This window comes from Anopheles aquasalis, chromosome 3 (assembly GCF_943734665.1).
Source record: "Anopheles aquasalis chromosome 3, idAnoAquaMG_Q_19, whole genome shotgun sequence".
NCBI lineage: Eukaryota > Metazoa > Arthropoda > Insecta > Diptera > Culicidae > Anopheles > Anopheles aquasalis.
Window position 1 is genome coordinate 3,746,040 of NC_064878.1, and position 16,461 is coordinate 3,762,500.

A 16,461-nucleotide genomic window follows, 5' to 3' on the forward strand; every position below is an offset into this window, starting at 1 on the left:
ATAAAATCTGACGACAGTTTTGGGATGGCTTTCGGGGTGCTAATCGTAAGACCATCTCGCTAACCTTGGTTGCTGAGCCTCCTAATCACCAGCCCTTGGGTCATTATTGTGGTGCTACTTTGTTAGAACCCCTTTACGGTCATTACTAGCCTCGCAGCGCCTTGGTTAGTGCGAAATCCTTACCGAAATCGATTAAATGAAGCCATCACACACCTGGTCGGTCGGATGTTTCTTCAAATATTTATGCAATTCTGCGTTGTGTGTGCTGCTAGCTGGTGTGCAAGGGCAATTTAGAGTGCACGATGCACTGGGAGTGTCTGCATCTGGCCGAAAATGATGGTGTTGCAATTAAGACATCAAACTTGACAGCTACGGGAACACGAACCTCAGGTGTTCAAAGATATAAATTGGGATGAAATCGCACCATTCATCCACAGTTCGTTTGTTCTGACGACCTTAACGATATCAGAGAGAGAGAGACTCGAGAGAAGATGGAATTTTTGAGAAAATTGAAAAAGTATCGCTTCTTCAGCTACACACCACCGAACCCGTACGATGGTTGCGTCGAGATCACCAGAAGGATCGACCATTTTAACCGCATGATGGGCATTTCGTTCTTCAACCCCGATCACAGCTTCATTAACCCATCATTTATCTTTGGCATCGGGAACTTTGTCATCTATGGGTTCAGTGTTTTTATCACGATTTACAGATTTCGTAATGATATAACCAAGGTCATTCACTGTCTTACAACGTGTGGGTTTGCATCTCAGGTGAGTCCTGGTGAGGAGTGGAACCCTTTTTAAAGTTCTACAAAGTTTGTTCTGCTGTTCTCCAGGCTGTGATGAAGCTGTACAGCTTCATCATAACACGACGAGAAGTGATTGCACTGAATGAGATCAACTCGGAGTACTATCGCACCATGATGAGCCAGAGCGATGGTATCAAGCGTGTTTTGTGTGAAAATCTGAGTCTCATCTACATTGTGTCACGTGTTGCTGGGCTCGCGTACCTTGTGCTGGAGCTTACCACCCTCATCACGCCCACCATCTCGTCGTTTTCCGTTACCGAGCTTATCCTGCCGTTTGGTTTTTTCTTTCCCTTCGTCGATCCGGACACAACGTTCGGTTACATCTGGAACTTTGTGTTTCAACTGATCATATCGGCGTACTACTGGATGTTGACGGTTGGTTCGGATATTACGACCATCTACAACCTGCTGACGGCCTGTGGTCAGCTCGATATGCTGATGGCGTTGATCGACGAGCTAAATGAGGAGCTGGAGCTCGGCAAACCATCGGTCGTGATTCGCCAAAAGATTGTGCAGATCGTACAGCTGCACCAGCAGCATCGTGAGTATCTGCAGCGATTGGTGGACTTTTTGAACCTTTATCACTTGATTGCCGTCGGTTGCTCGGTGTTGGCAATGATCATCTCGGTTATGGGACTGGTGCTGGTAAGCAGATGCTAGCCACTATCGTGTTCTACGCTTTATTCTTTGTTGTTTCGCTTCTTTGGCAGCTTGACTGGTATCCCGGTGTCGCAATGGTGTTCCTTGGTTCTTCGCAACTGTTTTATGTTTGCTTTCTCGGTACCAGCTTGGACATTAAGGTGGTTTGCATAGGATAGCCCCTAGATTGAACGTCATCGCATTAACTGGTTCCTTTCGTTGTAGACCGATGATCTTACGGATAAGGTAGGTGCCGTCAGTTGGAGCAAACTCTCCGTTGCCGATATGAAGTACATGAAGCTGGTGCTGGCAATGACACAGAAACCCAAGGTGTTGGTTGTAGCGACAACACCCTTGAACATAAGCGCATTCGTGCAGGTACCTATCATCCGCAGTTTTGTGTACAATGGTTTCTTGATTTTTGTTCCCTGTTTCGCACAGATTCACAAGATGATTTACTCGATGGGAATGATGCTGAGAAACACAAAGGATTAAGCATCAATCATAAAAAACTCAACGATCACGAAAGAAAAGGAATCAAAGCTAAATCAATGAAGCTATTTATCGTTTTGTCAACTAATATAAAAGTTCTTCATAGTGCACCAGCAATTGTTAAGCGATCTTCAACTGAACTGCTTATCCTCTATTCAAATTTGAAACCACAAAAGACGCACTTGTAATGGATCAGATTAGAGATCGTAAGAAAGGGTTATCGAAAATAAAACGATATTTTACATGACTTGTTTTAAGTAACAGTGAATAAAAGAGAGTAAAAATAAATCTGCTGAACAATTTGAAATCCTATTGAGCTGGTGGAAATGATTTTCCACGGTCGATAAGGACGTCATTCACAATCCTACAAAGCAACACACAAACGGATCCAATGATTCTACTGGAAATGGTATCACCCAAAGCAGAATAACATGCTTGCAATCTAATAAAATGGGTTTTTGGATCCAAAACAAACCTGGCTATTCGGAGGACAGTACAGTACATCATCGCATTTAAGGGCCATGAGTAAAAGCCATTTTATCTGTTGTTTGGCTCGGAATGACAGACCATAAAAATATGTTTCAGCGCAAAAGATGCAGTTGACCGCTCCTTTAATACCGAGCCTCATCCGAGCTTCGTCCTAACGTTCGTTTCAATGGTTTTGGCACCCGCCGAGCAAAACATACATAATGATCCCCCAGGAGAGTGTTTGGACCTTTCTGTCTCATCAAATGTTAGTGCAAATCGATAATGCTTTTATGGTAATGTGCCGTCCCATGTGCTAACGGCTAGAGAAGGCTCACATTCCGTACCTCTGATTATTGGTTCTCTGCTGATGGTCATAACTGGATGGGATTACTGATGTTTTGAGAGCTATATCATGTCAGTTGCATCAAAGAAAATATTTACTGTGTAACATTAAACTATTAATATTTTTATAACAACTCTTCCCTACCCATTTGTGAGGAATTTACGCTTTAAAATGAAAAGGCAAAAGCGTTTGAACCTGTTCTAGACAAACACAAACTGTAAATGGCAGAAAGCAACAGGCAACTAGATGATTAAACATTCAAACGGATCACACGGTGCGTAAGCATCACATTTGATCGATCAGAAATCGATGAACAGCCAACTGTTGCACTGTCTTTTTGATCGAAGAGAATGTTCCCATATGCCACAGGTGGCCTATTCGAGGATTCCCACCAGACACAGATCTAAATAATTCAGCGCATCTTGAGCAACCTGTAGCCTTGAGCAAAGGCAATAAAAATGCATTCCAGCGGTGGTGCTGCTCTTAGTTGAACGATTGCTTCAGCAAACTTCTCTCAAAGTGAACTCGCGGCATCAAATATGGAATACATCCGCAAGCTGCATAAGTACAAACCGTTCCACTTTGTGCCGATGGAACCGGAATCGGGTAGTAAAGTGATCATTGGCGTGATTGAGACCTTTCTCCGCCGATTGATTGGGGTTTCCATATTCCAGCGTGAATGGAATTTTTGGAACTTCATGTTCGTGTTTGGTATCACAATGTTGGGAATATACCTAACTTGTATCTTTTACTCTTGCTATCTTTATCGTCACGATATCACGAATCTCTTATTCTGCATCTCGACCTTCGGTTTCGGTTGTCAGGTGAGAAGCGGAGTGTATTTGGTATCTCCATCGTTCAAAGCGAAATCAACTAACAAACTAACTCAATTCGTAGGCAATGGTAAAGATATTCTTCTTCACCATTCTTCGCAAAAAAGTGATTGCGTTGAACGAGTCCAGCTCGAGACACTACATCTATACGATGCACGAAAGCAATCGCGTGAAGGCCGCAATTAGCAAAAACCTGAGTCTCATCTACATCATCATCAAGGGAACAATTTACGTGTACTTTGTCCTCGTAGTGGCGGCAGTTGTTCTACCAGGATTTGCGTCAATATTCATAACCGAGTCACTGCTGCCTTTCGGCTTCATCGTGCCGTTTCTAAACCCAGACGGATGGGCGGGCTACCTATGTAATTATACGGTTCAATCCATTGCCGCTTACTACTACTACGGAATATCGGGAGGATCAGACATCGGTATCATTTACAATCTACTTACCGCCTCCGGTCAGCTGGATTGTTTGATGGTGCTTGTAGAAGAGCTAAACGATCAGCTGACCGCAGGAGCTGAAGCTAGAGCAATCCGACAGAAAATAGTGAAGATCATTAGGCTGCATCAGTTCCATCGCGATTATCTAACCGAGCTGATGCATTTTCTCTATCTGTACCACGTGGGCGCAATCGGATTCACCGTTCTGACCGTTATCATCTCGGTGATGGGTGTGGTTTTGGTGAGTGGTCGCTAGGGTAGTGAATATTATGCTTTATTCTGCTGATATATGTTGTTGTACAGCTCCAGTGGTACCTTGGCATCATTGTTTCCGTGTTAGCCTCGATACAACTCTTTTATATTTGTTTTCTGGGAACCAGCTTTGAAATCAAGGTATTGAAGGGACCAACTGTACTCGCTTTTTTTCCATGTGTACTGATTAGCTCTCTTTACAGACCGATACATTGATTGAAACGGTGGGCGCTATCAAGTGGGACAAACTGTCGTGTAGTGAAATGAAGCACATGAAGCTGGTGTTAGCGTTAACACAAAGGCCCAAGCTGTTGATGATGGTAACGACTCCTCTGAATATTAATACTTATGTACAGGTAGTTTCTCACTAAGTAACACTGTATGTAATCAAGTTTAAGAGTATCCAGTTCTTCCATTATCCATTTCAGGTACATAAGATGATATACTCCATGATTATGATGCTTCAAAATACAAAGTAATTGTAATGCTCAGTATCATGTATCATCGATTTTTATGCTGCGATGATCAACCACATAATGCGCAATTTACACGTTTCAATATTTGTTCAACGAGGAACGATCATTTGTCAGGATTTTTACCACATGCTTTGTGTATTTTTTGGCACCTGAAACAATACCCGATGCAAAGTAATTCAACGAATAAAATAAAATCAAACCTGCGCACTGAGTACACCAACCGACGAAGCTTAACTACAACAGTGCGGCATTACTTATGTTAATAAAGGCACAATTTTATGCAATCAAATCATGGGAATATGTATGAAACGACAATGATTAGTAGCGAAATGTGTTAATAAAATCTATAGTATTTGACTTTTAGCCTTTTATATGTGTTTTACTGATACAAAATGTATCATTATCTCAACGTCACATGCATAAGCAATATCAACCATATTTAATATGCTGGTTTAAAATCGCTTGAAAAGCGAACAAAATATTAGAGGGCTTATAAATAGAAAAAGCGAATATATGTTTTATTTAAAAAAATATTTTGTTTGTCACAGTTCGTTGCGTAGCAACGTATCTGATCAAATCCCGCTCTACGACAAGCAATGCCATCAATCTTGTTGCCAACTATCTTGTTTGCTTATGCCTTCGCAAATATTGTCGATTTTTAATAGTTTGTCAAGTATTTAAAAGATTTCAATTGCATCAAGAAAACTGCACAATTAAACAAGCACTATAGCATATATTAAAAAGGGATCACACGGTGCGTAAGCATCACTACTCTACCCACACAAATCGATGAACAGCCAACTGTTGCAATCCATTTCGATCGAAGTGAATATTCCCATGTGCCACATGGGTGGTCTGTTCGCTGATTCCCACCAGTTGCAGAACTAAATAATTCAGTGCATCTTGTGCTTGGGTAGGCTTGAGCAAACACTATAAAAATCATCCCAATGCTGGGGTACTTCTCAGTTTAGAGGCAAAGGCAAAAAAAGGGCAAAGCTTCAGCTAACTACTCTCAAAGTGAGCAGCCAACCAAAAAAATGGAATACATCCGCAAGCTGCACAAGTACCAATTTTTCTACTTTGTCACGAACGATCCACAAACGGGCTGCACAGTGATTACGGATATGATTGATAAATTTCTCCGTCTGATTGGGATTTCCATCGCCAACCGCAACTGGAGCTTCTGGAACTTTATGTTCGTGTTTGGAATTTCGATACTAACGACATACCTGACGTGTATATTCTACACCTGCTATCTGTATCGCAACGACATAACGAAGCTCATATTCTGCATCTCGACCTTCGGTTTCGGTTGCCAGGTAAGTGACTACACGGTTCCAGGTTCCACGAGTAGTCTAACAGTCGATGTGCTCTATGCTCACTAGGGAATAGTGAGAATTTTCTTCTTCACCATTATGCGAAATCGAGTCATCACACTGAACGAATCTAACTACAACCACTATAGCGCCATATTGAACGAAAGTGATCGTGTGAAAGGTGTGATTTGCAAAAACCTGAGCCTCATCTACATAATCGTCAAGGGTACCATTTATGTGTACCTGATGTTGGTACTGGCAGCATTGGTTTTGCCGGGCATTGCGTCCTTTTTTCTACCAGAAAGAATCTTGCCATTTGGCTTCATCCTACCGGCGCTCGACCCAGAGGAGTGGACAGGCTATCTATGCAATTACGTAATTCAATCCACAGCCGCTTACTACTACTACGTCATGGCCGCGGGCTCTGACGTGGCCATTATCTACAATCTGCTTACCGCCGCCGGGCAGCTAGACTGCATGATGACGCATATCGAGGAGCTGAACGATCAGCTGGCCGCCGGAGCTGCTTCAGTGGCAAACCGTGAGAAAATAGTGAAGATCATTAAGCTGCACCAGTTCCATCGCGATTATCTGACGGAGCTGATGGACTTTCTTTATCTGTACCACGTGGGCGCAATCGGGTTCACCGTTCTGACCGTCATCATCTCGGTGATGGGTGTGGTTTTGGTGAGTTTAAACAGCAATGTAGCATCGAATGGTGGCCGATCATCATTTAACCGATGTTTCCAATCGCTTTCCAGCTCCGATGGTACCTTGGCATCATTGTTTCTATTCTTGCCTCGATACAACTCTTCTATATCTGCTTTCTGGGAACCAGCTTTGAAATGAAAGTACTGAAGGTATCAAGCGATTTCATTTTTTCCTTGCCTACTGACTCGCTCTCTTTTCAGACCGATACACTGATTGAAACGGTGGGAGCCATCAAGTGGGACAAACTGTTGTGCAGTGAAATGAAGTATATGAACCTAGTGCTGGCGGTAACGCAGAGTCCCAAGCTGTTGATGGTGGTAACGACTCCGCTGAATATAAATACTTATGTGCAGGTGAGTTATTTAACACTTTTTAGACTTATTGAACCAAATTCTTCCTTCGAATTAGGTACACAAGATGATCTACTCCATGATCATGATGCTGGAAAATACAAAGTAAGGACAGTGAAGGAAACTTCTACGAATGAGCCTCGGTGCCATGGACTATTCAATGCGATATTTTACACTTACAAGGCACGATCTTGTTTGTTACAATTTTCTACAAGTTGGAGACAATTTAACGTCTCTGTTTTATATTAAAATGTGTGCGTTTTCCGGTTAACAATTGCATCAAACACCTTACACTAAACCGTCAATCTGTTAATGACATTTGAGCTAGAATCTCAGCAGTAATAAAAAACTGATATTTTATTACTGCACGACAAATTTCACCATTTGTTTGCTGCACAATTTCATGATTTATGCTTCACGATCATATTTGTCGGTAGATAAGGGCATAAATAACCTAAAACGACAGAAAATTCCAGCAGCTTCTAGCGTGAGTTTCTTTGCTTGGGTAAGGTCCGATCAAGGAACACACAGGCGGTCAGATCGCTTCGCTTGTACGAAATGTGATGGATCACAAAGAAATATATTTAAAGTGTCCTCCTTCAGACACCCAGTCACCCAGCGCGGGTACAGGAATTGGCTTACACTACTAATCGAACACGCGCGTTTTGAGTTGATGGTGCCCTCGCCCCCACCCTACCGATCGGTGACCTCCGATTTGCCCATCGGTACCATCTGCTGCGGTGGTGGGAAATCTTCCGTGTGCGTCTTGTTCCGTCCCAGGCAGCTCGAGAAGGCCGTATCACCGCGTCCAAAGTTTTCCCCATCCTGTAGGCTCTGCGGCATGGCCTTACCCATGGTTTCGGGCAGGAACAGTACCCACGTACCGGACACCAGCGAGATGACACCGAAAATGACGGCCGGTATCTTTGGATCGAACGAGTCGAGTAGCGTGATCATCGGTGTCATGGCACCGGCCAAACGGGCACACATCGACCCCAGCCCCATGGCCGAGTTACGCACCACGGTCGGGAACAGTTCGGCCGAGTAGTTGTAGATGACGGCGAACGAACCGGCGATGAACAGCTTACCAAACATCACGATCGACGTCGATTCGGTGCTTCCGCGTGTCAGATAAGCCGCCACGATGCAACAGATACCACCGACAATCATCAACGAGCTGGTGATCGATCGACGACCGAGCTTATCCAGCAGATAGCTGATCGAAATGTAACTCGGAAACTCCACCAGTCCCATGATGAAGAGAATCAAGAAGGGATTTCCGTTCAGCTTCCCAGCACTCAACGACAGCCCGTAGTACGTGATCGAGTTGGCGAACCAGCACAAGCACACGTTCAGTGTCATCTTGCGCAGATTGGGCGTCTTGAAGAGATCCGCCAGCCCGGCCGCACTCTGGCTGGCCGGTTCATCGATACGCGCCATCTTGTCCTCGATCAGGTAGTACTCTTTGTCCACGTTCAAACCCCGTCCGTTCATCCGTACCGCACGATCGACGATATCGACCGCCTCCCGTTTACGGCCCTGCATCCACAGCCAGCGCGGTGACTCATCCATGATCCACCAGTGAGCCACGAGCAGCAACCCGTGCAATCCGTACACAACCTGCAGGATCATCCGGTCGGGAATGAGGGCACCCCAGGCCGCCACCAGCATGATACCGCCAGCGAACGCACCCTGGAACGAGATACCGCACGGAGTCCGTTTGCTCGGCCCGACCAGCTCCATCGTCAGCACGAATCCGGTGATGTAACTGCCGGCACTACCGAAGATACCGTACAGATAGCGCAGCACCAGGAAGGAGATGAATTCGGGCGTAAAAGCGACCGCCACACCGAGGATCAGCTGCAGCAGAGCCGACCAACAGAACACCTTCTTCCGGCCGACCTTGTCCGCTAGTCCGCCCAACCACACCGCACCAGTGAACACACCCAGCATGTAGATCGTCTGCCCGAGAGCACCCATCCACCGGCGATCGCACACCAGATTCCATTCGATCGCACGAGACGATTGGTAGTAGGTGTTGTTGTAGACAAACGCGCTGCAAGCCACGGCCGTTCCATTGTCAAACATCCGGCACGAGTCCAGCTCACCGTGCTGGTCCAGTGGGATGTGTGCGAGCAGAGCGCTCATCGTCGGTACGATCGTACCATTCGCGGTGGCGGCCGGTGAGTCCAGGGCATCCACATAGCATCGATGCTCGGGCACGGCAGCCACCGTCACCAGTGACAGCATATGCAAACCGGCCGTTACGGCGGCCAGTAGGTGCAGCACGAACTGGAACGCTTGGTACCGGCCAAAGTCCCCTGGAAGGAAGGGAAAGAAAATGATTTTAAAGAACTAGTGCTAGAGGACGCGGGACACGCAGGTCGTGGGCTCGCGTGGTGTTTGTGTTTTGTTTTGCATTCCCCCCGGCGGACCTTGAAGCGAAGCGAAGTGATTGTGCCGCAGCGTTTTGTAAAACACGTCCCGGTTACGATTACAGGATGATAAGCGCCGACGACCGTTGTTTACAGTGTGTCCCGTAAGGCCTGATTAAGAGAAGATGGTCATCTCCTGATGCATGATGGCGCCCCCCCCCCCCCCCCCCCGCCCGGGGCCATCGATTCACGCCACTCGGTAGTGTTCACCATCGTGTTGCGTGAAGTATTCAATTACAGTTTGCTGATTGGATAATTGACTAGCAGACTCAATTGAGCCGGTCACATGTCGCATTAGCTGCTTGCTGGTGCATGCCAGCTCCGATCGATCGATTAGCCATTCCGGGGCCATCGAGCGCCAGCTACAGAAGCTGCCAATAACGGTGCGCCTTGACGAGCCCTCTCATCATCGGGGTCTCATTGGCCAATATTTGATCGCAAGTAGGCAAACAGGGCAATTCCATTGTGCCAATTTGACATCGAATCGTCATAAACGTCATTCACGCGCACCAGCCTACTGCTTGCTGATCTCGTTGGCACCGCGCTGATCGGTAGCGAAAACTAGATTGACACACCAGACCCGGGTGCGCTGTGGCCCGAAGGTACACGAAGGTACACAACGAAAACACGTAAATCACACATTGAGCCTCAAAGTCGTCGGAATGATCGTTTAAATTGTAAACTGATCTCTTCCCACGTCTCTGCCTTGAGCGTAAACACGCGATGGTTTGCGGCCATCGTTAGCATCGTCATGAGCGCCATGAGCTGCTGCTGCTGCTGCTACGTCACCGCGTACGCATCGTCCGCCGACAAGGAAGACGCCTCGTCAGCTCGCCAAAATTCACCATCGTAAAAACTCAATTAGTATCAATTGGAGGAGGGCAGCAGTGAGTAGCAGCAGCAGAAGCAGCCGCAAGGGCAGTGACAACAGCTTGGTAACACAAGAGGACAATGTTGCCGCGAAACGATTTCGTTGTGCGACTGGCGCCAAATTTAAGCTAATTGAAACGTATGCCTACCATCTGATCTACCATTCGTGGCACGTCGTCTGGCGCTCGCTCGCTCGCTCGAGGAAGCAGAACCTGTTCGCCCTGCGTTGATCGGGTGGGGGTTGCTGCGCTTCCGATCTTCTGAACCAGTTATACGGCGTCGTGTGTGGGTTCCAGTGGCGCTCGATCTGTTAACCACCACACCACGACGACGCTAGGCTTGTTGGCACCGCTGTAATTGCTGCTATAATGTTCGACGTAAAGGGGCAACCTTATGCTAATGTTAAACCAACAGCTCGTTAACTGGACCGCCCCTGGCCAAGGGTATCAGGAGATGCAGATGATGTGTTACCGCGTTTATCATCGGAGGGGGGAGGGCTTTGCTTTCAACAGCTACAAGCACTCGTTATTGATAGGCTTATCAGCCCCGGATTGCCGCTGGACTCTAACGCATTATCATTGGCAGTTGTTGCTGGTGTGGAATGCTGTAGTAGTAGAACCACATTACGCGATGTCGACGACTACAATGCCGGACTTTCCGGACTTTCCGGACTTTCCGATTTGCAATAGTTCAACATCTCACATGGGCTTGCTACGGAGAGTTCCCTTACCTCACCAAGCGATTCTCGGAGGGGAATTTTATCACACTAAAAAAAAACCCCCATTGGTCTCGACTGAACGCCTCGGCACGGTCACGATCGACTGAACATGTAGCGGGCGAGTCGAGTGTGCCACGTGCCCCATTGGAATCCCAAGCGCACATTCCCACAATGACATACTGGCATTCGAGTTGGAAGTGGAGTGCCATGACTCGAGGCTAACGAGCCACCAACCGAGGTCTGGTTTGCTGAAAATTGCTTTTCTGTCGCTTCGCGTCGCGGTTCACTACACTCTGCACAACGACGATGACGGAGGGACCCTGGACGGGGCCACTTCGAACCCTTGGTGCTTGGGGTTGATCGACAGCCGATGGGAGGAACGGGGTGTGGACCGGGAATCACTTCACTCACCGCGACACTCGATCGTACCCTATTCCATCAATCAACCAGCTCTCTTGAACCACACTTCTGACGCGCGCGATCGCGATTTAACTTTCAAATCCACCCCCCCCCCCCCTCCCCCGCACTTTCGACCCCGGGTCCCGAAGACTCCAACTTACCAAGCAATCCCATCAACTCCTCCAGCTTCTGATCGATGGCCATCGTGAAGCACGGTCTCGATCAGCGATCGGTCTCGGTCACTTGATGCTCGCTGAACTCGCTGCTGGTGCTGCTGCTGCTGGTGCTGCCCACCTCAGGTTCAGGTCAGGCACGTTCGGTGTCTCGCTGCGAAATGCCGCCGCGACTGCCACGGCTCTGCAGATCTCGGCAACGTCCACAACGACGACGACGACGACCACGATGAAGGTGGTGTTGCTTTCTGCGAACAATAAAAGCGAAATGCTACTATCACTCGGCTCCTCGGTCCGCTCGATCGGTGTGCGTGCGAGTGTGTAAAGTCGTTTGATCTGTGACGGTGAAAGACGGTGTGGTGGTGGTGCAGCTGGTGTGGTGTTTGTTGATCGGAGAAGAGAACCATTATCAGCGAGAAGCCCACGAGACCACAGAAGGGTTGTTCTAACCCACCCCGGCCAGGGGCTCCTCACATAAACATCCGCCGAGCCTTTCGCTTTTGCAGCCGAAAACCCGCGTGGTGTGCCTCTCACTCGCACACGGCATGCGTCACTTCGAGTTCGGCTTTGCGTGCGCCCTGTCGGTAAGGCCATCGGTCGGGTGGTTCACGCAATCGCTCAAGCTCGGCACGCGCATAAGTGCTGAGGCGTGTAAAATGGCCAACGGAGCAGCAACGACGCATGGAACTGCGGCAGCACGCATCGTTCATTCATATCTAGGTGTTTAGAGAGTACAAATTGAAGGAATGCCTTCGACTGGGGCAAGGTATGCAGCCTGCCACCTCAATGGGCGTTGGGTGATGATGGGAGATTAACATCTTAATGCAGCTATTCTTGCCAAGCAGCAAAGAATTCTCGTTTGAAACAGCGAGAGAGGCCTTACCGGGGGGGATGATCGTCATTCATCGCGCTAAGCAGGTGCTGAGCTCACACTTTTGTTTTATGATCTATTCTCGAGCCCTCGCTTTGAGTACTCGCCGTTGGGGGTAGCAAATCCGATGCATACCTACGAGATAGTAGAAGCTAATCTATATTCCACTATTCCACTATTAAGAGGGGGTTTTCCAAAGGGTTATGGTAGCTCCTGTACTTGATTAATGAGCGAGGATCAGTAAAAGTACGTTAGTCGATTCTAAAACGGGTTTCTGACGCATCTACTAGCTTGAGTATGGTACAGGATAGGACACATATCGCATACAGGAATGATTACACTTATTAAAGGTTCCATTAAGACCCATTTTTAGTAAAGCGGTCTCGTTCCTAGTGCTTAATATTTAGTCCATGATCTCTACATTCCCCATCTATGATTGCCAAATACTTGGCATATTTTTGATACTCAAGCTGCGCTTCAAATTCCAGATGAATGCTGGAATTACGCCAGAAAAGGAGGAACGAAACATCTTCTTCATGATCACGATCACACGGTCTGCGTCGTTTACTGAATCCATTTCACTTCACTAAGGCAAGAGAGACAAACAAGTGAACTGTTGATCTTTGCTCTGGCACGTGGGACTATCCCATAAATCACTCGCCAAGTTGCTACTAGTTGGCCGACCAGACAAAGCCCTTGCCCTTGCTGCTAGGTGCATCCTTCTTGACCGACTGGGGCATGGATCGCGCGCACGGCATATCGACAAACTGCGTCTCGCACTAACGCCTCAATCGCGCTGTTCATCGGATGGCGGCGTTGAACCGATCGGGGTAAACCTCATAAAGCATGTCGTGTGATCGTGCGGGTGCAGCTGCGGGCGCTAAACGCCGCCACACGTCAAGCGTTGGCACCATAACAAGCGGCACGATCGGTGGAACGGTTGGAAGCAACAAAACAGCACCGGCGACCGGCGTTAATGATCTGCAAATCGGCCACCCTAACAAGGCAAGGTGACCAGCCAAGGAGTCCCTGAAGTGCCACACCTCCAAGGAGCCAAGGGAGTAATCTGATCGGATTTGACCAGATCTGGATTTTTCGAAGGGAGTTCAAACCGACAACAGAGGAAGAAAAAGAAAACCCGAAACCCGGACAAACCGGTTTGGCACGTGACCCGAACGTCACTGACTTCGTGACTTTTTGGGCACGCGACCAAGTCCAATCCGGTGCTGCCGGTGCCGAGCTGATGGACAAAACCTGAACCAAAAGGATCAGGACGGAAGAGTGAATGTTTCTCCAATTTTTTTTTTTTGGGAAAGGAACTGGCAACTTGGTGGTTCAACTTTCGGAAATGGCCCGTTTCAAGGTGAACTCAACTCCAGCGATACTGGAGTGATCGTCGATGCCAAGCCCCCGGCGCTTATGCTCTGATTTATGCGCGCGACGCGACATTGCAGAAGATTGCGATTTGCGATCGTATACTTGATGAGCATACGCAAAGAGGCATTGTCCAGGTAAAGGCCATTACGAAAGCCACTCTCTCGAGTCCGAGAGGGTTTCAGATAAAGCCATTATCAGGTTCCATTATGTTTGTCCAAACCTCCTTAACACGAGAGAGAGAGGGAAACAACCTCCGAATACCTTGTTTGCACAGCTTAATATAGCTCGTAAAATTGCGAGGCAAACTTGGCTTCACTCTCGCAAAAGAGGAAGGAAGTTCCAAAGCCATTTCGCCATTTGTTTCCGCTCGCTGCTCACGATCTGCAGCCAGATGATTGATCCGTTTCCTTATTACGTCTCTTCCTTCTCCTCCACCAGGCAATCACCAGGCCGATCGTAGTAGAGTGGTAATTGGACGATCTGCAAGCGAGAAAGTTTCACCACTGTGGCCACAAGAGATCGACCGCACCACACCGAGAGGCTGGCAAAAAACGTCTTGAGATTGCACGCATGGGCAGTGCGATATAATTATAACAACCACAATAACAGCACTGCATCAGATCGCTTGATGATCGCCAGCAGCATGCGCATGTAAATTTGAAGTTTCCTGCTTCTTCGCGGTGATCGCACTGCAGTTGGTGATCGTTTGTCTTGCAGCTGCAGTGTGCAGCCAAAAAGCATCCTTTACAGACCGGAGAAGAGACTCCGGCAGCGAGCAGTCTAACGCTACGTACGCGTAGCCACGCTAGCGAGACGCATCGTCTCAAAGTAGGTCACCCGGTCACATGGCGTTCACGTGTTCCGCCATCACCGTACGCCATTTGTGAAGAGCAAACATATGGCATATCGACGGTCGGTCGTCGCGGTCGTCGTCTCTCCCGGCACAGCTCGGTCCCACGCGCGCGGAGCACGAAAATATATTTCCCAAACTCTCGTTTTACTCTTCGTGCAGTGACACTCGGCCAGGGTGGCCATTTTCGGATATTTCTGGGAACCAGGATTCTTCGCTGCTCGCTCGCCTTTGCAACCTCCATCCAACACATCAATAACATTCCAATGCGGCGTTATGACACCAAAAACACACCACTGTCTGCTAACGCCGGCTGGCGGCGTGGCCTTTGCCTTTTTGGTTTTTTCGCGCCCCAACGCTTTTCGACACACATTTTCGCGCGCGATCGCCGGATCGTTGTCGTTGTGATCGCGTTGCGCTTGCGGCGTTATCACCAACCGGTACCGCGGTACCTTCTCTCAGTACCACTCCAACCACCCCCCCCCCCCCCCCCAGAACAATCAATACACGCCCCAACCCCGTGTGGCTCACCAAGCGCACAAACCGCGGCACGGCGGTACGATCTGGCTCGCGCAAAGATCCAACAGACTGACTGGCCAGTCTAACAGTCAGCCTGAATGTATATGAAGCGGACGCGGCTCCTCGGGATAAACTGAAATTCGAACCGGCACCAACCGGCGGCCGGCTTCCGTGGCGTCGTCTTCCGAAATCGGTTTCGATCGGCTCTCTGCCTCGCTCTCTCCGTTGTGTATTTCTATTTTAGTGCAGCACTCTCCATGTTTCAATACTTTCTTCACTGCCTTCACTCTCTACGCAAAAGCATAAGCCCGGTATGGACTAGATGGGGTGCGTGGTGCGTGGAATCAAACATGATAAGCAATCTGGAATGCTCATAGCTAACGCGCCACGCCACTGGAGACCGCTTATCGCTGCCGGAGAGCGCTGGACCAGACGGTGATTATCGGTGGTTGAAGTTGCGTTGTCAACGGAGATTCGGAGGATCGCAACAGCGGCTGTTGGTTGGCGCTGTGCCACGATGGCCTATCATGTGTTTTTCAAGGTCACCATATGTTTTGCTAGACACAAGCAAGCACAAGACTGAATTGATAGCTGTTCGTGCACGATGCAGGGAAATGTTATTTAAATTTTAAAACCTCAAAAAAAACATGATTGCATTGTTCATTTTTGAAGTGGGTAAAAAAGCGAAGGTAAGCAATAAATCATAAAACTTTGTTGAAGGATTTAATAATTCGTTTGTTCAAAATTTTCAAACGCGGCCATGCTGCTGTTTTTATTTCGCCGAGTGTGCGCGCCACTTCACCACGAGAAGCTTTTCACCAACGATTTTTCGCTTCCTACATATTCCACCACACAATTGTGCAGCTGCTGGTTAGAACTCTATCAGCGTTAAGAACGCGTTAATTTTTATGTTTTGCTGGGTTTTAAGGCAAATCAAGCTGCTCAAAGTATGATATTTTAGTGCAAATCGAAATGACTAGCATGCTCACTATTGTTTCCCTCCCCGATGTAGAACTACATCGCCTCTCAATCCTTTCCCTCTCAATCGACATTCCCTCTCAATCCTCCATCGTGAGTGCAACATAATGTTAACGGTAATGATGATTGTGATGAAATT

The 16,461-nt window shown here is 47.8% G+C and overlaps 2 protein-coding genes across 2 annotated transcripts; one reads left to right on the forward strand and one right to left on the reverse strand.

The window, feature by feature from the left end:
- Nucleotides 1–491: 491 nt before the first annotated feature.
- Nucleotides 492–1,945, forward strand: LOC126576500 (uncharacterized). The gene is made up of 5 exons (XM_050237791.1): nucleotides 492–773; nucleotides 839–1,456; nucleotides 1,522–1,611; nucleotides 1,676–1,828; nucleotides 1,892–1,945. Exons 1-5 carry the CDS (start codon nucleotides 492–494, stop codon nucleotides 1,943–1,945), a joined length of 1,197 nt encoding a protein of 398 aa, XP_050093748.1.
- Nucleotides 1,946–7,676: 5,731 nt separating this feature from the next.
- LOC126575137 (organic cation transporter protein) lies at nucleotides 7,677–11,971 on the reverse strand. The gene is made up of 2 exons (XM_050235689.1): nucleotides 11,716–11,971; nucleotides 7,677–9,453 (listed from the first exon to the last, which is right to left on the reverse strand). The coding sequence occupies exons 1-2, from the start codon at nucleotides 11,756–11,758 to the stop codon at nucleotides 7,826–7,828; spliced, it is 1,671 nt and encodes a 556-aa protein (XP_050091646.1). The 5' UTR covers nucleotides 11,759–11,971; the 3' UTR covers nucleotides 7,677–7,825.
- Nucleotides 11,972–16,461: the final 4,490 nt, after the last annotated feature.

Excerpts from the sequence above, each read along its gene's own strand:
- LOC126575137 (XM_050235689.1), bottom strand. The coding sequence starts at position 11,758 with ATGGCCATCGATCAGAAGCTGGAGGAGTTGATGGGATTGCTTG. Across the intron at positions 9,454-11,715 it reads GGAGTTGATGGGATTGCTTG|GGGACTTTGGCCGGTACCAA; the intron begins GTAAGTTGGAGT and ends CCTTCCTTCCAG.
- LOC126576500 (XM_050237791.1), top strand. The coding sequence starts at position 492 with ATGGAATTTTTGAGAAAATTGAAAAAGTATCGCTTCTTCAGCTACACA. Across the intron at positions 774-838 it reads CGTGTGGGTTTGCATCTCAG|GCTGTGATGAAGCTGTACAG; the intron begins GTGAGTCCTGGT and ends GCTGTTCTCCAG. Across the intron at positions 1,829-1,891 it reads ACATAAGCGCATTCGTGCAG|ATTCACAAGATGATTTACTC; the intron begins GTACCTATCATC and ends TGTTTCGCACAG.